Below are 18,183 nucleotides of genomic sequence, written 5' to 3'. Positions count from 1 at the left end.
CATTTAGTTTAGATGTAAAACATATTACCTTATTTGAACATACTTAAAAAAAAATTCACATTAAACTTTGACATCTTAAGTTTTTTAAATTCTATTTCTTCACATTACATTAATTATAAAGATACTTCATAGCAAAAGTATGTATTGCGACTCATCTCCATTTGGACCTTTATGTTCCTTTTTCCCTCTCTGTCCCTTCGCCGCCCTCCATACCCACATGCTGTCCCAGCAGGTTGAAGCAGATGGGGTGGAGGCTCCCAGGCCCACAGGGTGCAGGTGGCAAAGGCTTCACTTCTTTCATTTTCCACACCAGACAGTTAAGCTGTTGTCCCAGTTTCGGTCATTGTATGAAATTGTTGGTGTCGTCAACACCTATGAAACCATTACCTTATTTTTATTATTTTTTTAAAATTTATTGATTGATTCTGAGAAAGAGCCCGCAGAGAGAGGGAGAGAATCCCAAGCAGGCCCCACACCATCAGTGCAGAGCCCGACACGGGGCTCGAACTTCCGAACTGTGAGATCATGACCTGAGCTGAAACCAAGAGAGCCTGACACTTAAGCGACTCAGCCACCCAGGCGCCCCAGCCGTTACTTTAGTTTAAAAGAAAAAAATTAATTTTATGATTAACTACAGTCAGAGTGGTTTGTGTGCCCTCTGTTAATTACTGTCATGTTTCCAGACGAGCAGTCTACAGTTGTGCCGTGTGTAACTTCTCCGTGTGACACTGACTGCGTTGGGAACAAGTTTGATTGACTGTTCTTCCTTGTTCTGTGCTTGCCTTCCACGCTTGCTTGTTCCTTTTTGGCTGTGCCAGGAGACACCCTTGCTAGAGAAGTGTTTCACATCTTGCAGATGACTTGTGACCTGAACTGTACAGCAGAAGGTATCTGCTGAGATCACATAATTTGCCCCAGATTATGAGATCTAAGATAAAAGCATCAGTTTTGGGAACTTTTTTTTTATTTCCAATGACTGTCTTATTGCCCTTTGTTTTCATGGTGTGTGCATGGTCCCACCCCTCCAGTTGCAAACGTGCTGACGTCTCCTACATCTCCAGACCATCCTGCGTTTTAGGTTTAACTGAAGATTGTGGGGTTTTGTGTGGTTCGTTTTGCTTTCTGGTGAGATTTGTAATAGAACATCATCATGACATTAAGCTTTTATGTTCATTCCATTTCACTTCATCGATAAAAGTATTTCAAGTCAATGGATTTGAAAAGAGTTTTATCTGGGATATAATTGGGAATGCATTTGGATAACGTGAGTAGCACAGAAACTTCTACTTCGTTAAGCTTCGTCCTTGGCAACAACAGGAAAAGTTTCTTCTCAAGTATATAAGAGCCAGGGCTAATTGATGTTAACTGCCATTATTTTTTTCAGAGTCAAATTTGTTTTGAATAGTTAATTTATTAGGGCAGTGCCCAGGTGTCACAGTTTTTTTTTTGAGTAATTAAATAGCCAATTTTGGTTAGTAAGTGATGCTTCATATAGCTACTGAGGTATATAAATTAAAGACCTGTTCAGAACCCCTGAAAAAATCGAAAGTAATTCATTGGCAGTATGCGCAATGTTTTTCTGTTTTCAGAGTTGCTTCCTTGCTTTCCTCTCAGTTATTAGCTTCCTTGACAATTAGGGCTTACCTTTGCATTAGTAAGCATCGTCTTTCTAATTGGCCTTTCTCTTCTTGTCTTTCAAAATGAAAACTCCTGGGAATCACCTTGATCAGTATCAGAAGTGTTCCTCCCCCTCTGCCCCCCGCCATTCAGAAGTAGAAAGCCACAAAATAAATGACAGATTGTCATCCTGTGACCTGTTTTTACTTTTCCGTGTGTCCTAATTTAACCTAGGTGGCAACTATGACAGTCACTTTGATGTGGACAAGGGCACCGGAACCGTCATTGTTGCCACACCTCTTGATGCAGAACAAAAATCAAACTATAACCTCACGGTGGAAGCCACGGACGGAACCACCACTATACTTACACAGGTAGGTGACTGACTGACCGTGCATTTGTCGCAGAAGGATTAGTATGACCTGATACTCGGGGTCCGCGGGCTGTATGAGCACTTGACTCTGCCCTCGGAGGCTCCCAGTCTGAGTTACTGTGTTGTTAGAGTTTACACATACACACACCAAGGATTTCTCTGTTTAGGGAGAGAAAATTAACTGCAAATCTCAGTTTAGATTTAGCATGTAAATAGTCAGTTTTAGAAATTTTGAAAGAAGACTTTAAAAAAGCCCCAATTTTAATTATCAAAATCTTTTAATTTTGATAATTTCATTTTCAGTACTGATTTTGAACAGGATTAATATGAAGTATATCACTATTGAGGACAGATTGTCTGAGTCATTTTCATTGAAGCTTGTTAAAGTGATGAATTAGGTTTTAAATCACTTTTTTTTTTACCTGCCCCCCCCCGCCGGCTCCTTTAACTAGGGCTGTATAAAATGGGAAAATTGTTGTCATAATTCATGTAACATCTTTGTTCCTATCTGATGATTAAGAGATAGCCAGATTACTGGGATTTCAAATTTAATTATTAAAAACCCTATAAGTCAAGCCTAAAGTCTGTTTGATTCTCATTGTGGACTGTTAGAGAATTTTGTTAGACACTCGTTCATGGCAAGTATTGTTGTAGAAGCTGAATGCTAGGAAATAAGATCCTGCACCCTTGGAGCTTCCCTTAGGATGGTAGAAGCAGAGGTTTTCATAATCTGCTGTACCTTGAAAAGGGAAAAAATTAAATACTAAAAGATAAAATCCTCCTGAATTCCAGTTTTCTATCTTTGTTATTATTTTTTTAATGTTTACTTTTGACAGAGAGTGGGCATGAGCAAGGTAGGGAAAGAGAGAGGGGGAGACACAGAATCTGAAGCAGACTCCAGGCTCTGAGCTGTCAGCACAGAGCCTGATGTGGAACTCAGACTCACAAACTGTAAGATCATGACCTAAGCTGAAGTTGGATATTTAACCAACTGAGCCACCCAGGTGCCCTAACCAGACCAGTTTTTTGTATTTAGATTTTACTATTTTATTTAATATATTTATTTATTTTAATGTTTTATTTATTTCTGAGAGAGATAGACAGCATGAGCAGGGGAGGGTCAGAGGAGAGGAAGAGACAGAATCTGAAACAGGCTCCAGGCTATGAGCTGGCTGTCTTCACAGAGTCCGATGCGGGGCTCAAACCCACGAACCACGATATCATGACCTGAGCCAAAGTCGGATGCTTAACCGACTGAGCCACCCAGGCGCCCCTAGATTATACTATTTTAAATCTGAAATGAGACAGATCATCTGTGGAGTCATTTAGTTGAAGACTTAAAAGAGTCTGTGATGTCTTTTCAATTAATAAGTGAGTAGATAATCTAGAGCTTGTTATGAAATGATCATATTCCTTTCTCTAAATGCTTGTGATTTTAGTGTATTTAACACTGACATATGTACCATGCTTTGGGGCCATTTCGAGATTCTCATGTAAAAGTTTTAGTACAGTATTAAAATTTCATTTTTGTTGGTAACTGTTCCCATTATGTAAGTTAGGCTTTAGAGCTTGAACATAAGACTAAAACTCTCAAGAAGTATAATAAATTGAACAGGATAAATTTTGAAAGGTTCAAAGAACATAACTTTATATGGACCAGTTCAAATAATCCACTAGCTAGAAATCTAGCAAAAGAAACTTAATAAGCAGTGGAAATGGCTCTCTGTGCCAAGCGTTGTCATTAATGAAGATGATCTGCTTACTGTGGCATTTTTCACTTATTATATAAGTGAGTAGTTAGCAGTGTGCCCCTCCCCAAATAATTGTGGTGTTAGGTAGTACAGTTAAAAGCTTAGTGTGAAATGTGGTGCAGGTTGGTTAAAATATCCCACAGCACCCGGGAAATAGATTCTAGTGTTTTCAAAGGAAGCAGAATGTCTTCAGTTTCAGTCCTTCATTTATACTTCTGTAACTTACTTTGAGTCATTTTCAAAGGGTCTTGAGGGTATTCTAATGAAATGCTGACGGGAGAGGTGGTCAGAATATCAGAGAGTGCTTACAGAGCCCAGACCCGTTACAGTGTGGGACAAAGGGGACAGTCAGTAATTAGGTTTACATTTCCATGTGGGGCAAAGGGCAGGGAGACAGGAATGTGAGTGTGAACCTGAAGAGCGTCACAGAGCTCAGAACCAGGTAGATAAGGTACCGGAGACACAGCCCAGTAGATTCAGGTTTGTAGGTAAAACTCCGGAACCAACAGGGTAAGTTTTGTTGGATTGAGGTTCGTAGCCAATGTCAGATCGGAGATTTGGGGGAGATTTGGAGATTTGGGGTTAAGCCATGGTGCATCGGCTGCAGAGTTGAGGGGGGGGTTACAGTGTAAACCCCAGTACCCTCTTGAAACAGCGCTGCTCCAAGCTTTCCTGTCCTGCCATTTTCTGCCTAGGATGCTGACGGTATTGACTCAAGTCACTTTGCTTTATCTGGTATCCCAAGGTAACTTAGCAAATCCAGTTAATAAGGCTTTTTTCTTTCTTTGAAACAGCTTTGCTTTCATGTTTTCTTCTGGTTTCCCTCAAGCATCAATCAAAATCATGCACAGGTCATTTAGTTTGAATTTTTTAACTGTATCCATGAGCAAGTGGCTAAAACTCTCTGTTTCTCTTTTCTCATCTGGAAACTGGGCATCATGACTTTGTCCTCAGAGGCACTTCTGAGGAGTGAGTGAGGTCGCACACGGGGTGCTTGTGCTTGAAGGCCCTGGAACCAGTTGCCCGTGTGCTCCCACAGAGCACTCGCTATTGCGTGTCAGTACTGGTTTGGACTCCTGTCCCCACTTGACACCTGAGGCACCTCTCCGTTCCCATTCTCCGTCCCTGTGATTCATCTTACACTGCCCAGTACCAGAATGGTCTGCCAGTTGAGAAGAGGAGGTAAAGAGGAGTTTCCTCTGATCAAATAGTTGAAAGCATATAGGAACTTTTGTTCTCAAGGCTCTGCATCCCGGATCGCCCCTTCTCCTTCACCGTCTCTTAGTTCCATGTCCTTCTCTCCCGTCTCCGAGAGCTAGGATGTTTGATGCTACTTCTTAACTTCACGTCTGACCAGGATCACCCCCTTCCCCCATCCAAGTATACGTTGATCATCGGCACAAAGGTTTACCTCCTCCTTAAATGCTTTCAAACATCCCACACCGTCTCTGGACTCCTAAAAAGTTACTTGCTAACTTACTTAATAATGCGTGGCTTTGTATGGGTAAGACATTTCCTGCAGCAGTTGTAAGCTGCCCAGGGCAGGGGCTGTTAACACATTTATTTGCCCCCCAGTGATGTGTAGGTGAGTGCTGAGTGTGTAAGGGCCCCTGTGACCGTGTTTCAGTTGAATTGCTGTACCACAAATGGTTGTTTCATTGGCTGCTCCTGTTTAGTTGTGATTAATTGACTTTAGAGCAAGATTAAACTTCCTCTGCCCAACACTAACTCCATTAGAAAAATAATATATGTTTATAGTGGAAATGAATATATATAATGTTTAACTTAGAGAAATTATAACCACCTCCTCTGGATCATCATTGAGCTTTTCAAAATGGTCTGTAGTTTTCAATATTTACATAACTTTTGCATAAAACCTTTCTATGGTTTAGTGAATGCATTTAGTATGTATATAAAGTTTAATGTTACAGATCCATCAGTGATGCTGCAGTGTTTTACGAGGACATTGGTGATCTCCATGGGAAGACCTCCAGGTCACACGTCTGCACCCGTGTGCTCGACAGTAACCTCTGCGTTCCTGGTACTGGGGCCTGCTGGGCCGTTGGGCCCAGCGAACCTCTTTACTCTAAACAGGCTAATGCAGCTCAGGTTTCTTGTTCATAACTAGTAAATAACCGTCTTATTTACAGTCGGTGGTGATGTGCCCTGTGCCTTATCCACACACATCTTTTCAATCTGAAAAGTAGTCCTCTTACTGTTAAAGTATTTTTAATTCAGCTTAGGACTAATGTTTTTTAACATTGGTTTCCCCTCCGACCCTCTAAGGTTTTTATTCTATGCTTACTTATTAAGAGAGAGAGTGGGAGAGTATACGTGGGGGAGGGGCAGAGAGAAGGAGAGAGAATCCCAAGCAGGCTCCATGCCCAGTGCAAATTGCACCGGACTCGATCCCACGACCATGAGATCATGACTGAAGCCGCCGAAGTCAAGAGTCAGATATATAACTGACTGGGCCACCTTGGTGCCCCTGTGATGACATATTTAAGAGAGTTGATCTTTCCACTGTACTTAAATTGCTTTTAGGAAATGAATGTGTTTACTGTTTATATGTAAGTTTTACGGTCACAAAAATGTAATGGAGATCTTAAAGCACATTTTTAATTCATCAATAGGAATTTGGAGTCCCAAAGATTAGAACAAGAAATTTAAATACTGGTAATCATCTAAAAAATTTAAATAGATAAATATAGTAATCATCTAGTACCATACTCTCCTCACTAGCTTGGTGGTTGCGGATTCAAATCTGATACAGGAAATTAGTTTTCTGTAAACCCTGTTCAAGTAAATTCTCTGTTACCCTTCCATGACTGCCCTAGAAATCTCTTTCTGTGATGACCTAAGAGAAGTTAAGTGTACACTCAGAAAGAAGCATGTGAAAGGTGTTACATATGCCCTCCAAAGTCACTTTCAAGAATTTAGAAAGGTCTCCATTATCTTGCTTTATTATACAGGTAATAAACAATGAAAAACTTTAAAGATTTTTTTTTATTCTAGGTTTCTTTTATTTCTCACTTTTGTATTTCATTTTGCTAAATCCTTTTCCTTTCAATGTGCACCTGATATTTTCCTTGATTCTATAAATATTAAAATATCATAATTAAGGATATTATAACAGGAGTCATTTTTGTCCTTATAGGTATTCATCAAAGTAATAGATACAAATGACCATCGTCCTCAGTTTTCTACATCAAAATACGAAGTTGTTATTCCTGAAGACACGGTGCCCGAAACAGAAATTCTGCAGATCAGTGCTGTGGATAAGGATGAGAAAAACAAGCTCATCTATACCCTGCAGAGCAGCATTGATCCGTTGAGTCTCAAGAAATTTCGTCTTGATCCTGCAACAGGCGCTCTCTATACCTCAGAAACACTTGATCATGAGGCCACCCACCAGCATGTTCTTACGGTCATGGTACGGCTTTCTGCTCATTCCTTGGGCACTGTTTGGTTTCTGAACAGTCTCGTGTATTTGACAGTGATTTTTAATCCCACATAGGGATCCCCCTCCCCCATAGGATTGATGATGTATTGGATCTTTCAGGTACGGGATCAAGATGTTCCCGTGAAGCGCAACTTTGCACGGATTGTTGTCAATGTCAGCGACACAAATGACCACGCCCCCTGGTTCACGAGTTCCTCCTATGAAGGGCGGGTTTATGAATCCGCAGCTGTGGGCTCAGTGGTGCTGCAGGTTACAGCTCTGGACAAGGACAAAGGGAAGAATGCTGAAGTGCTGTACTCGATCGAATCAGGTAATTTTGGAGTCCTCAGCACGTTAACTTTAGAAAGTATGTTTCTTTTCTAAAATTCCACATGTAGAAACATTTCTGTGTGTCACTGTAAAAAATGGCTTAAATTGATCTTGAGCTACCATTTTACGTATCAGGAGAAAGAAGGCTCTTTAGAAAGCAAGGTGAGGCTCCTACATTCCAGTAAAGAATTTTACATTATTAGCGTAATTCAAGGCTCTGAGAAGCCTTGCGGTAAAGAAAACTGGTCCAATTCCTTATTTCGACGATGTTTTAACCATACAGCATTTTCCTCCGTAATATTGGTTAACTGAAATGGTGTTAGGAAACCACTGGCCTTAGTCATTTAACTTTTAGCCAGGGAGTATTTTCTCTCGGGCGGAGCAGGACAATGCATGACAGAGTGCTGGGCGCACTGCGTCTGCTTACCCCTTCCAGGTTGAGTTTTTCTGCCCCATCCTGCACCTTTTCAGGTGAGTTTCATTCATGGAATTGGGTTGTTGCAGAAGGGCCCAGGGTTGAGATTTGGACTGGAAATGTTGAAAAGCCCAAGGGGCCTGCTGGAATCAGGCAAGGAAGGCCACCTGGATCGTCTCTTCTACGTATCACAGGGCAAGAGATCTAGGGTCTTGCTGGTGGTGACAGGGAGGATTCTCAGAAATTGTTGTTCCAAAGTGAAATCTTTTGTTCTCTGTTCTCTTTTATGATGCTATTGAGTCTTTCATTTATTCATTCCACGGACTCATGAGGCATATTTTATATGTCAGGTGCCATGCTAGGAACTTGGTAGGTAGCGGCTGTCCCTGCTCCACAAATGTATGTTCATGCCACAGGGAAGCCCCTCATGGACATAGGGATTGGCTTTAAGGTGTATGGTTTGTGCAGTCAGAATTCATCTTGCTTATTAGGGACTTGTCCTGCTTAGGCCAGATATAGTGAGCAAGTGATGGAAGTATCAAGAAGGCAGCTTCCATTTTTTCCATGTTTTTCAAGGTCATTGTTAGTACAAAGAATATTGTCTCTCTCTCATTCTTCGGTCTTTATAACAATTTCAGAGCATTGAGAGATCATCCACTTGATTTTTTTTTTTTTTTTGCAAGTCCATTCCTCTGCATATTTAGAAATTGTGCCTTTCCTAGACATTAGAATTGCTGTAGAGGTATAAATTAACTATAGGTCATATAATCAAGCTGCGTACATGGAGAATAATTTTTTTTTTTTAATGTGTTTTATGTGGTTAAACTTTTTATTTCTGAGTATATTTGAAGTATCATTTGTTTCCCTCAAAACAACCAAATTCAGTCCATTACATACAAAATCTTACATGCTGCCGTAGTTCAAGGTTAAAATGTAGTGAGTGCCTTGAACAAAGATGGTTTTTCCACTGGGTCAGAAATTTCACTGTTAAGAAAACAGTGCATTCCGTTTGTGCATGCCTGCTCACTTCAGTAAAGTAATTTTCTCATAGACAATCCGCCTGGGTTTGTGTAGGAGAAAATCTTCAACTTTCCCCTTAGCTTTCACATAATTTTCAACAACTGGGTGGTTAAAATGTGATTCTTGGTGCCTGACTACAGGCACGTGCATTCTTTAAATGCTTGTGATGACTGATGGGATTAGTCATTTGGTATTCCAAGAATGGAACTGTGTCTCCACTCAGAGAATGATCATACCAAGGGCCTATTTCAGTGTAGAATTTGGACTTTTTAGAAGATAATTTTTATCGACTTGGTAATATAAAAAGTGTGCTGAAAGATTGCTTTGTAGGCAACAGCTACCGTTAAAATGCAGAAGAATGTGTGTGTATGAATCTGTTGGAATAGGAGGAAATGAAAAGTGGTCCTAACACCTTTCATTTATGTTACTCCTATTCACCTGCCTTTCATTTGTCAGGTTACATTTAATAAAGTTCAGAAAACTAGTTATAAATTCAGGCTGTAACTCTGCACATTTACTTAGCAGCAATTTATTGAGCAAAAGGTTTGGTCTGAATAGGAGTCTTCAGGGAAGAAGGAATTAATTAAAGGATATTTTCAGTAACAACTGACGTGCATGTTCAGAGACACATCAGCCCCATAATCTGGACTGTGTGTGTGGGGGGGGTTCCTTTCTTTTTTTAAAGTAGATTATTATAACTTCAAAACTGTCATATTGCCTGGAAATAGAAGACACTCAGTAGATATCCTTATTGATGAGAAATGATTGTCTTCCTCAAACTTAGGTTAAATAGAATTGCGATTACAACTTTGTTTCACACTTGAGGCTGCCATCCTGTCGGGCCGTCAGCACTTTACTGGGTGTCTGTGGCATGTGTACCATGGGAAAAAATAAATTTCTGTGCAGAGCTCTCTGACATGTCTTTTGGGGGTGTATGTGTGTAATATAGTCACAGCTAATGGGCACAAATTCACGTTTGTCCGGGTAACTGCCTAGTTCAAATAGAACAATCTAGAACTACATGGAAATCACCAATATATCCAGCTAACATGAATGACTAAGCCCCCAGCCTAGTAAAGAGTTCTACCACTGCCCTGTTAATTTCTTGACAAATAACTTATGTGTATTTTAGTAGTTGATGAATGTACCTGTTAGTGGATCAGACAGGGCCATATTTAAGCCACTCAGCTGCCCTTAGTGTTTCTCCACATAAATATGTTGCTTTCTCATCTGCCACTCTGAGATTCCTGCCATATTACATATGTGTGTGGAATCCCCCTGTTAACTGGCTAGCTGGGCTCCTGTTTAACCTTCTTCTTTGGATACTTCAGGTAATAATGTTTCTGAGTTTTATATTTTAATAAAAATTGTTCATCAGAAATTTCCATTTAGTACGTGTTTCTTTTGTCAATACGTACTTTTAAATGTAGTGCTTAATCTAACGTGGTTGTTGGTAGTGATAGAAGTAAAATGCAGAAAAACAAAGCCAAATAAAAGTATATAGTGCTTTAATGAATGTATTAATGTTTTTCAGGCTTCTGGTCCACCCATTTGGTATTTAATTTTCCATGAACACATAGAAGTTGTGTCATTCAGCAAATATTTACAAAGGACATAGGCTGTGTCTCCTATGTGTCAGGCACTTTTCTAGGCACAGGTGATAAAAGAATGAATAAAACAAGCCATGCTTAAATGGGGCTTACCTTCTAGTGGGCGAACTTAATAAGAAGGTTGCAGTAAGTGCTATAAAGAAAAAACAGGATATGAGGATAAAACAGCCATTCTGATTAGGGAGGTAAAGGAAAGAAAGCTTCACCACATTCTCTTAGCAGAGGGGCGTTTGGGTAAAACCTGGATGGATGGATGGATGGATGGATGGATGGATGGATGGATGGATGGATGAAGCAAGCAATGACAGTAGCTGGAGAAGACTGTTCTAGAGAGAACCCACAAAATAGAGTCATCCTGAGATGGGAGTGTTCTCGCTGGGATGAGGAGTGAAGAGCCAACGTGGCTGGAGGGCAGGGAGCGCGTCGTGTGGAAAGTAATGTGTTCTCACACCACCAGTGTGCTTCACTGCAGAGGAAATCTATTCATTCCTCCATGTAGGACCTTGAATATTTGAAGCTTTAGGATTTCACTACACAAAATCAGAGGATTGCAGAAGAGATGATTGAACACAATATACGGTAGGTCGGCTGCGTACAGTAGGAGGACCCCAAAGGGTGGGGATGAAGACCATTGTCCACAGGTTTTCTCAGTCTCCCTATTAGTCCAGGCAAACAAGTCAGTTTTGGAAAGCTGGGGTGGCACCCAGCTAGGATGAGAAAGGTCCCTAGAGTTCTGGTGACTGACCAAACCACAATGAGAGAATCTGGAATTGTTGACTCAACATGTGGACAGGCAGGGTTAGTGTCTGCGAGGTGTGGCAGAGGCCGCGTGGCTCGCCCCTTCGTGGGTGAGGGTTCAGCTCAGGACTTTGGGGCCTGGAGAAAGCGCGGCCTCTGCCCTCTTGTAGACCATGGCACATGGCCATGGGGCCGAGTCATAGAGCCGGGTAGGCTTAATGAAAACCAGACCAGGTCTGGCCTCAGAAAAAATTATATTATGGATTTTGGGGAAATGTATTAAAGGAAGGAAATGAAGGCTGTAGGGGAAGTGCTTACTAGTAATGATGTGGAGAAAGGAATGCTTGCTTGGTTAATCCCCCGGTTTGCAAATCACACTAAGTAATTTTGGCCTATGAAGTGCCACACACAGTTGCAAACCTAGAGGAAAACAGAACTTGAAAAAAAAAACAGTTAAGTGGCAAGTCAGCTTTGTTTTGGGGACGTAGAATAGTTCATTTGGGGAAAATAAACTCCATTCTGTGAGTAGGGTAATGGATTCTGGACTCGTGGATATGAAACAGAACAGAGACAGAGTGTGCATAGGTGGATCAAATCTGAGGACCCTCGCACTGCCTTAATCTATCCAAGGGATGGTAAACTGCTGGACTTCAGAAAACTGCTGGTGTCTTCAGAAATATTTGAATTGATGATACAAAACCTGGACTACTATGGAGTAGCATTTGCAGCAGAAGACACATACAGTATAGCTGGGAAAGCTCCAAAGAGAAAAAGTAAAACAGTCTGTTCTAGAGTAATATGTCTCAGCACTGTTGACAGTTGGGAATAAAAAATCCTTTGTTGTGGGGGCCTTCCTGTGCATCGTAGGATGTTCACCAGCATCCTAGATCTCCATCCAATGAGAGTTACTAGCATGCTCCCCCTCCAGATAATGATAACCAAAAATGTGTCTAGACACTATTGAATGTCCATCTAGACAGGATTGCCCCCAATTGAGAACCACTGATCTAGAGGGTAGATGGATCTGAAAAAGATTAAGAAGGAAATATTACTAAAATCGTCAAAAGCAACATAGTAAGGCAGATAATACACAAGCTCATTCAGCACTTCCCTGAATATTTAAAATAAGGGACAACTCTCTTGCACCTTGTTAAATTTTCTTAGTGAATTGAAGTCTTCCCTTTCATACTGAGTAAGAATCTTGAGAACTTGCCAGTGATAAATGCTGAACAAAGAAGTATGTTCAAAGGATTTTTGAGGGACCACTGGAAAATTATAAACTGTCTTACAAAAGGGTAACCATACTTTCCACAACACATCCCTGGTTCAGGTGATAGTGAGTTTTGGCTTTACCTAGAGTAATATTTCTTCTCTTTTTTGCTTTTTATAACTTAATGGACAAAACTCTGAAAAGTCTGCCTCATTTTAGGTGGATAAAAATGAAATGAGTTCCATTCAAATGTTGATGACCCCTGAATTTCTGTATAATTTCAGAATAATCACTTTTAAAGATCTCTTTGTATCTATATCTCCAACTATTACTTGTATTGGTCCTTGCATTTTTCTCTAACATGCATTTTTCCTCCTCCTAGGAAACATTGGAAATTCTTTTACCATCGATCCCATCTTGGGCTCAATAAAAACTGCTAAAGAATTAGATCGAAATAGCCAAGTGGAATATGACTTAATGGTAAAAGCTACAGATAAAGGCAACCCACCAATGAGTGAAATAACTTCTGTGCATATCTTTGTCACAATTGCTGACAATGCCTCTCCTAAGTTTACATCAAAAGAGTATTCTGTTGAAATCAGCGAAACTGTTGGCATTGGGAGCTTTGTCGGAATGGTTACGGCTCATAGTCAGTCATCAGTGGTGTATGAAATAAAAGATGGAAATGTAGCTGATGCTTTTGATATTAATCCACATTCTGGAAGTATCATCACTCAGAAAGCCCTGGATTTTGAAACTCTGCCCATTTACACATTGATAATACAAGGAACTAACATGGCCGGTTTGTCTACTAATACAACTGTTCTAGTGCATCTACAGGATGAGAATGACAACTTGCCAGTCTTTACGCAAGCAGAATACACAGGACTCGTCAGCGAATCCGCTTCAATTAACAGTGTGGTCCTAACAGACAAAAATGTCCCATTAGTGATTCGAGCAACTGATGCTGACAAAGAATCAAATGCTTTGCTTGTCTATCACATTGTTGAACCGTCTATACATAAATATTTTGCTATTGACTCTAGCACTGGTGCTATTCACACGGTACTAAGTTTGGACTATGAGGAAACAAGTACTTTTCACTTTACTGTACAAGTGCATGACATGGGGACACCACGTTTATTTGCTGAGTATGCAGCTAATGTGACTATACGTGTAATTGACATTAACGACTGCCCCCCTGTGTTCTCCAAATCATTATATGAAGCCTCTCTTTTATTGCCAACATACAAAGGAGTAAAAGTCATCACAGTCAATGCTACAGATGCTGATTCAGGTGCATTCTCACAGTTAATGTACTCTATCACCGAAGGCAACATTGGGGAGAAGTTTTTCATGGACTACAAGACTGGTACTATAACAGTACAGAACACAACTCAGTTAAGAAGCCGCTATGAGTTAACCATTAGAGCGTCTGATGGAAGATTCGTAAGCTTTACCTCTGTAAGAATTAATGTGAAAGAAAGCAAAGAAAGTCAACTGAAGTTTACCCAAGATCTCTACTCTGCAGTAGTGAAAGAGAATTCCACTGAGGCCAGGACATTAGCCGTCATTACTGCCATTGGGAACCCAATCAATGAGCCTTTGTTTTATCATATCATCAACCCAGATCGCAGATTTAAAATAAGCCGGACGTCAGGAGTTCTGTCAACCACTGGCATACCATTCGATCGTGAACAGCAGGAGGCATTTGATGTGGTAGTAGAAGTGACCCGAGAACATAAGCCTTCGGCAGTGGCCCATGTCATTGTCAAGGTCAACGTAGAAGACCAAAATGACAATGCACCAGTGTTTGTCAACCTTCCTTACTATGCTGTTGTTAAAGTGGATACCATGGTGGGCCACGTTATTCGGTACGTTACCGCCGTAGACAGAGACAGTGGCAGAAATGGAGAAGTGCATTACTTCCTTAAAGAGCACCACGAGCATTTCCAAATTGGATCCTCAGGTGAAATTTCACTGAAAAAGCAGTTTGAACCTGACACCTTAAATAAAGAATATCTCGTCACAGTGGTTGCAAAAGATGGAGGAGACCCAGCTTTTTCAGCTGAAGTGATAGTCCCGATCACTGTTATGAATAAAGCCATGCCTGTGTTTGAGAAACCTTTCTACAGTGCAGAGGTCCCAGAGAATATCCAGATGCACAGTCCCGTTGTCCACGTACAAGCCAACAGTCCAGAAGGGTTGAAAGTGTTCTACAGCATCACGGATGGAGATCCTTTCAGTCAGTTTACTGTTAACTTCAACACTGGAGTTATAAGTGTCATAGCCCCTCTGGACTTCGAGTCCCACCCGGCATATAAACTGAGCATACGAGCAACTGACTCCTTGACCGGTGCTCATGCTGAAGTATTTGTGGACATTATAGTGGAAGACATCAATGATAACCCTCCAGTGTTTGCTCAGCAGTCTTACGCCGCAACCCTTTCTGAGGCAGCTGTGATCGGCATGTCTGTCGTTCAAGTTAGAGCGACAGATTCTGATTCAGAACCAAATAGAGGAATTTCATACCATATGTTTGGGAACCATAGCAAGAGTCATGATCATTTTAACATAGACAGCAGCACCGGCCTCATTTCGCTCGTCCGAGCTTTGGATTACGAGCAGTTCCAGCAGCACAAGATTTTTGTAAGGGCTGTGGACGGTGGCATGCCCCCCCTGAGCAGTGATGTGGTTGTGACAGTGGATGTCACAGACCTCAATGACAATCCACCACTGTTTGACCAACAGATTTATGAAGCCAAAATCAGTGAGCATGCCATGCATGGGCATTTCGTGACCTGTGTGAAAGCATATGATGCAGACAGCTCAGACGTAGACAGGTTGGACTATTCCATTCTGTCTGGCAATGATCATAAGAATTTTGTCATTGACAGCGAAACGGGGATCATCACGCTCTCAAACGTGCGCCGGCACACGTTGAAGCCATTTTACAGTCTGAACATTTCTGTTTCTGATGGAGTTTTTAGGAGTTCAGCTCAGGTTCACATAACTGTAATTGGAGGCAATCTGCACAGCCCTGTTTTTCTTCAGAGCGAATATGAAGTAGAGTTAGCTGAAAATGCTCCCTTACACACCCTGGTGATCGAGGTCAAAGCAGTTGATGGGGATTCTGGTATTTACGGTCACATCACTTACCATATCGTAAATGACTTTGCCAAGGACAGATTTTACACAAATGAGAGAGGACAGATATTTACTTTGGAGAAACTTGATCGAGAAACTCCAGCGGAGAAAGTAATCGCAGTTCGTTTAATGGCTAAGGATGCCGGAGGGAAAGTTGCTTTCTGCACCATTAATGTCATCCTTACAGATGACAATGATAATGCACCCCAGTTTCGAGCAACCAGGTATGAAGTGGACATCGGATCCAATGCTCCCAAAGGGACGTCTGTCATTAAAGTTTTGGCAAGTGATGCTGATGAAGGATCTAATGCTGATGTCACCTATGCCATCGAAGCAGATTCTGAAAGTGTCCAGGAGAATTTGGAAATTAACAAACTGTCTGGCATTATTACTACAAAAGAAAGCTTGATTGGCTTAGAAAATGAGTTCTTTACTTTCTTTGTGAGAGCTGTGGATAGTGGGTCTCCATCAAGAGAATCTGTTGTTCCTGTCTATGTTAAAATACTTCCACCAGAAATACAACTTCCAAAATTTTCAGAACCGTTTTATACCTATACGGTTTCAGAAGACATGCCTATTGGAACAGAGATAGACCTCATCCGAGCAGAACATAGTGGGACCATTCTTTACAGCCTAATCAAAGGGAATACCCCTGAAAGTAATAGGGATGAGTTCTTTGTGATTGACAGACAGAGCGGCAGACTGAAACTTGAAAAGAGTCTTGATCACGAGACAACTAAGTGGTACCAGTTTTCCATACTTGCCAGGTGCACTCATGATGACCACGAAGTGGTGGCTTCTGTAGATGTTAGTATCCAAGTGAAAGATGCAAATGACAACAGCCCTGTCTTAGAGTCTAACCCATACGAGGCTTTTATTGTTGAAAATCTGCCAGGGGGAAGTAGAGTCATCCAAGTCAGGGCATCTGATCTAGATTCAGGAACCAATGGCCAAGTCATGTACAGTCTAGATCCGTCACAAAGTGTAGAAGTCATCGAATCTTTTGCCATTAACATGGAGACAGGCTGGATTACAACCCTCAAGGAACTTGACCATGAAGAGAGAGCCAATTACCAGATTAAAGTGGTTGCATCCGATCATGGCGAAAAGGTTCAGCTGTCCTCCACAGCCATTGTGGATGTTACTGTCACTGATGTCAATGACAGCCCCCCACGATTCACGGCAGAGATTTACAAAGGGACCGTGAGTGAAGATGACCCACCAGGTGGTGTCACTGCCATCTTAAGTACCACGGATGCTGATTCTGAAGAAATTAACAGACAAGTTACATATTACATAACAGGTAAAACATTTAAACAAAATGGTTTCAGTTAAAAGTAAATTATATTAGAGGTATAAATTTTGAAACATAGTATTTTAGGGAAATCGGGAGTTAAAGGGATGGTCTTAGTTAAGTAAGTCTAAAGTAGAAATAACATCTACTGAGCTACATTAAAGAAGGCTGACAGTTGTGTCATTAGATGGTTTCTTTTTTTTGTTTGTTTGGGTTTTTTTTTGTTTATTTTTGAGAGAGCACACAAGCAGGGGAGGGGCAGAAACAGAGGGAGACACAGAATCTGAAACAGGCTCCAGGCTCTGAGCTGGCTATCAGCACAGAGCCTGATGCGGGGCTCGAACCCATGAACTGTGAGATCATGACCTGAGCCAACATCGGAAGCTTAACTGACTGAGCCACCCAAGTGATCTATCTTTTTTTTTTTTTAATGTTTTATTTATTTCTGAAAGAGAGAGACAGAGAGACAGAGTGAGCAGGGGAGGGTCAGAGAGAGAGGGAAACACAGAATCTGAAACAGGCTCCAGGCTCTGAGCTGGCTATCAGCACAGAGCCTGATGCGGGGCTCGAACCCATGAACTGTGAGATCATGACCTGAGCCAACATCGGAAGCTTAACTGACTGAGCCACCCAGGCACCCCAGTAATTTTTTTAAAAACTCTTAATTTTAAACCATAACACTATGTATTTATTTCTTCTGTCACTTAGATGTTATTTCAATCAATTTGTCCTCTTCCTCCTTTGATTTCATAGGAGGAGATCCTTTGGGACAGTTTGCTATTGAAAATATACAGAATGAATGGAAGGTCTTTGTGAAGAAGCCTCTGGACAGGGAAAAAAGGGACAATTATCTTCTGACTATCACAGCCACAGATGGGACCTTCTCCTCAAAAGCCATAGTTGAAGTGAAAGTTCTTGATGCAAATGACAACAGTCCAGTCTGTGAAAAGGTAGGCAGTTCTTTCTTTATGTATTACAAATTGGGATTTCTTTCTGAACCCTTTCAGGCAGACTCTCCTGTGGCGCTGCGTGTAATTCAGGTGCATTTCGTACTCAGGCCCGTGAGCATTTAAGCAGGGAGGCGTGAGTGTGCAGCGGGGCAAGAGTTGGATTAGCTGCAGAACTATGTCGGGGAATGCCCAGTAGCTTAAACCTCTCAGTCACAGATGCTGTAAATGACGGGCAAGGTTGCAGTCGTGTTTAACTCTAAAACTTTGTGAAGGTTTCATTCCCCTC

General features: G+C 41.3%; 1 protein-coding gene across 2 annotated transcripts in view; it reads left to right on the top strand.

The window, feature by feature from the left end:
- The window catches only part of FAT1 (FAT atypical cadherin 1), a 125,969-nt gene that overhangs the window by 81,279 nt on the left and 26,507 nt on the right, over nt 1-18,183 (top strand). For both annotated transcript variants that reach the window (XM_077775054.1, XM_077775055.1), the window contains exons 7-11: nt 1,852-1,991; nt 6,899-7,174; nt 7,304-7,514; nt 12,889-16,956; nt 17,701-17,897. In XM_077775054.1, coding sequence (XP_077631180.1) covers nt 1,852-1,991; nt 6,899-7,174; nt 7,304-7,514; nt 12,889-16,956; nt 17,701-17,897 — 4,892 coding nt within the window. The remainder of the gene's footprint in view (nt 1-1,851; nt 1,992-6,898; nt 7,175-7,303; nt 7,515-12,888; nt 16,957-17,700; nt 17,898-18,183) is intronic.

The sequence above is a fragment of the Crocuta crocuta genome, unplaced genomic scaffold (genome assembly GCF_008692635.1).
Source record: "Crocuta crocuta isolate KB4526 unplaced genomic scaffold, BGI_CrCroc_1.0 scaffold734, whole genome shotgun sequence".
NCBI classification, from domain to species: Eukaryota; Metazoa; Chordata; class Mammalia; order Carnivora; family Hyaenidae; genus Crocuta; species Crocuta crocuta.
The sequence above is the reverse complement of the archived record's forward strand: the minus strand, read 5'-3'. Positions and strand labels throughout refer to the sequence as shown.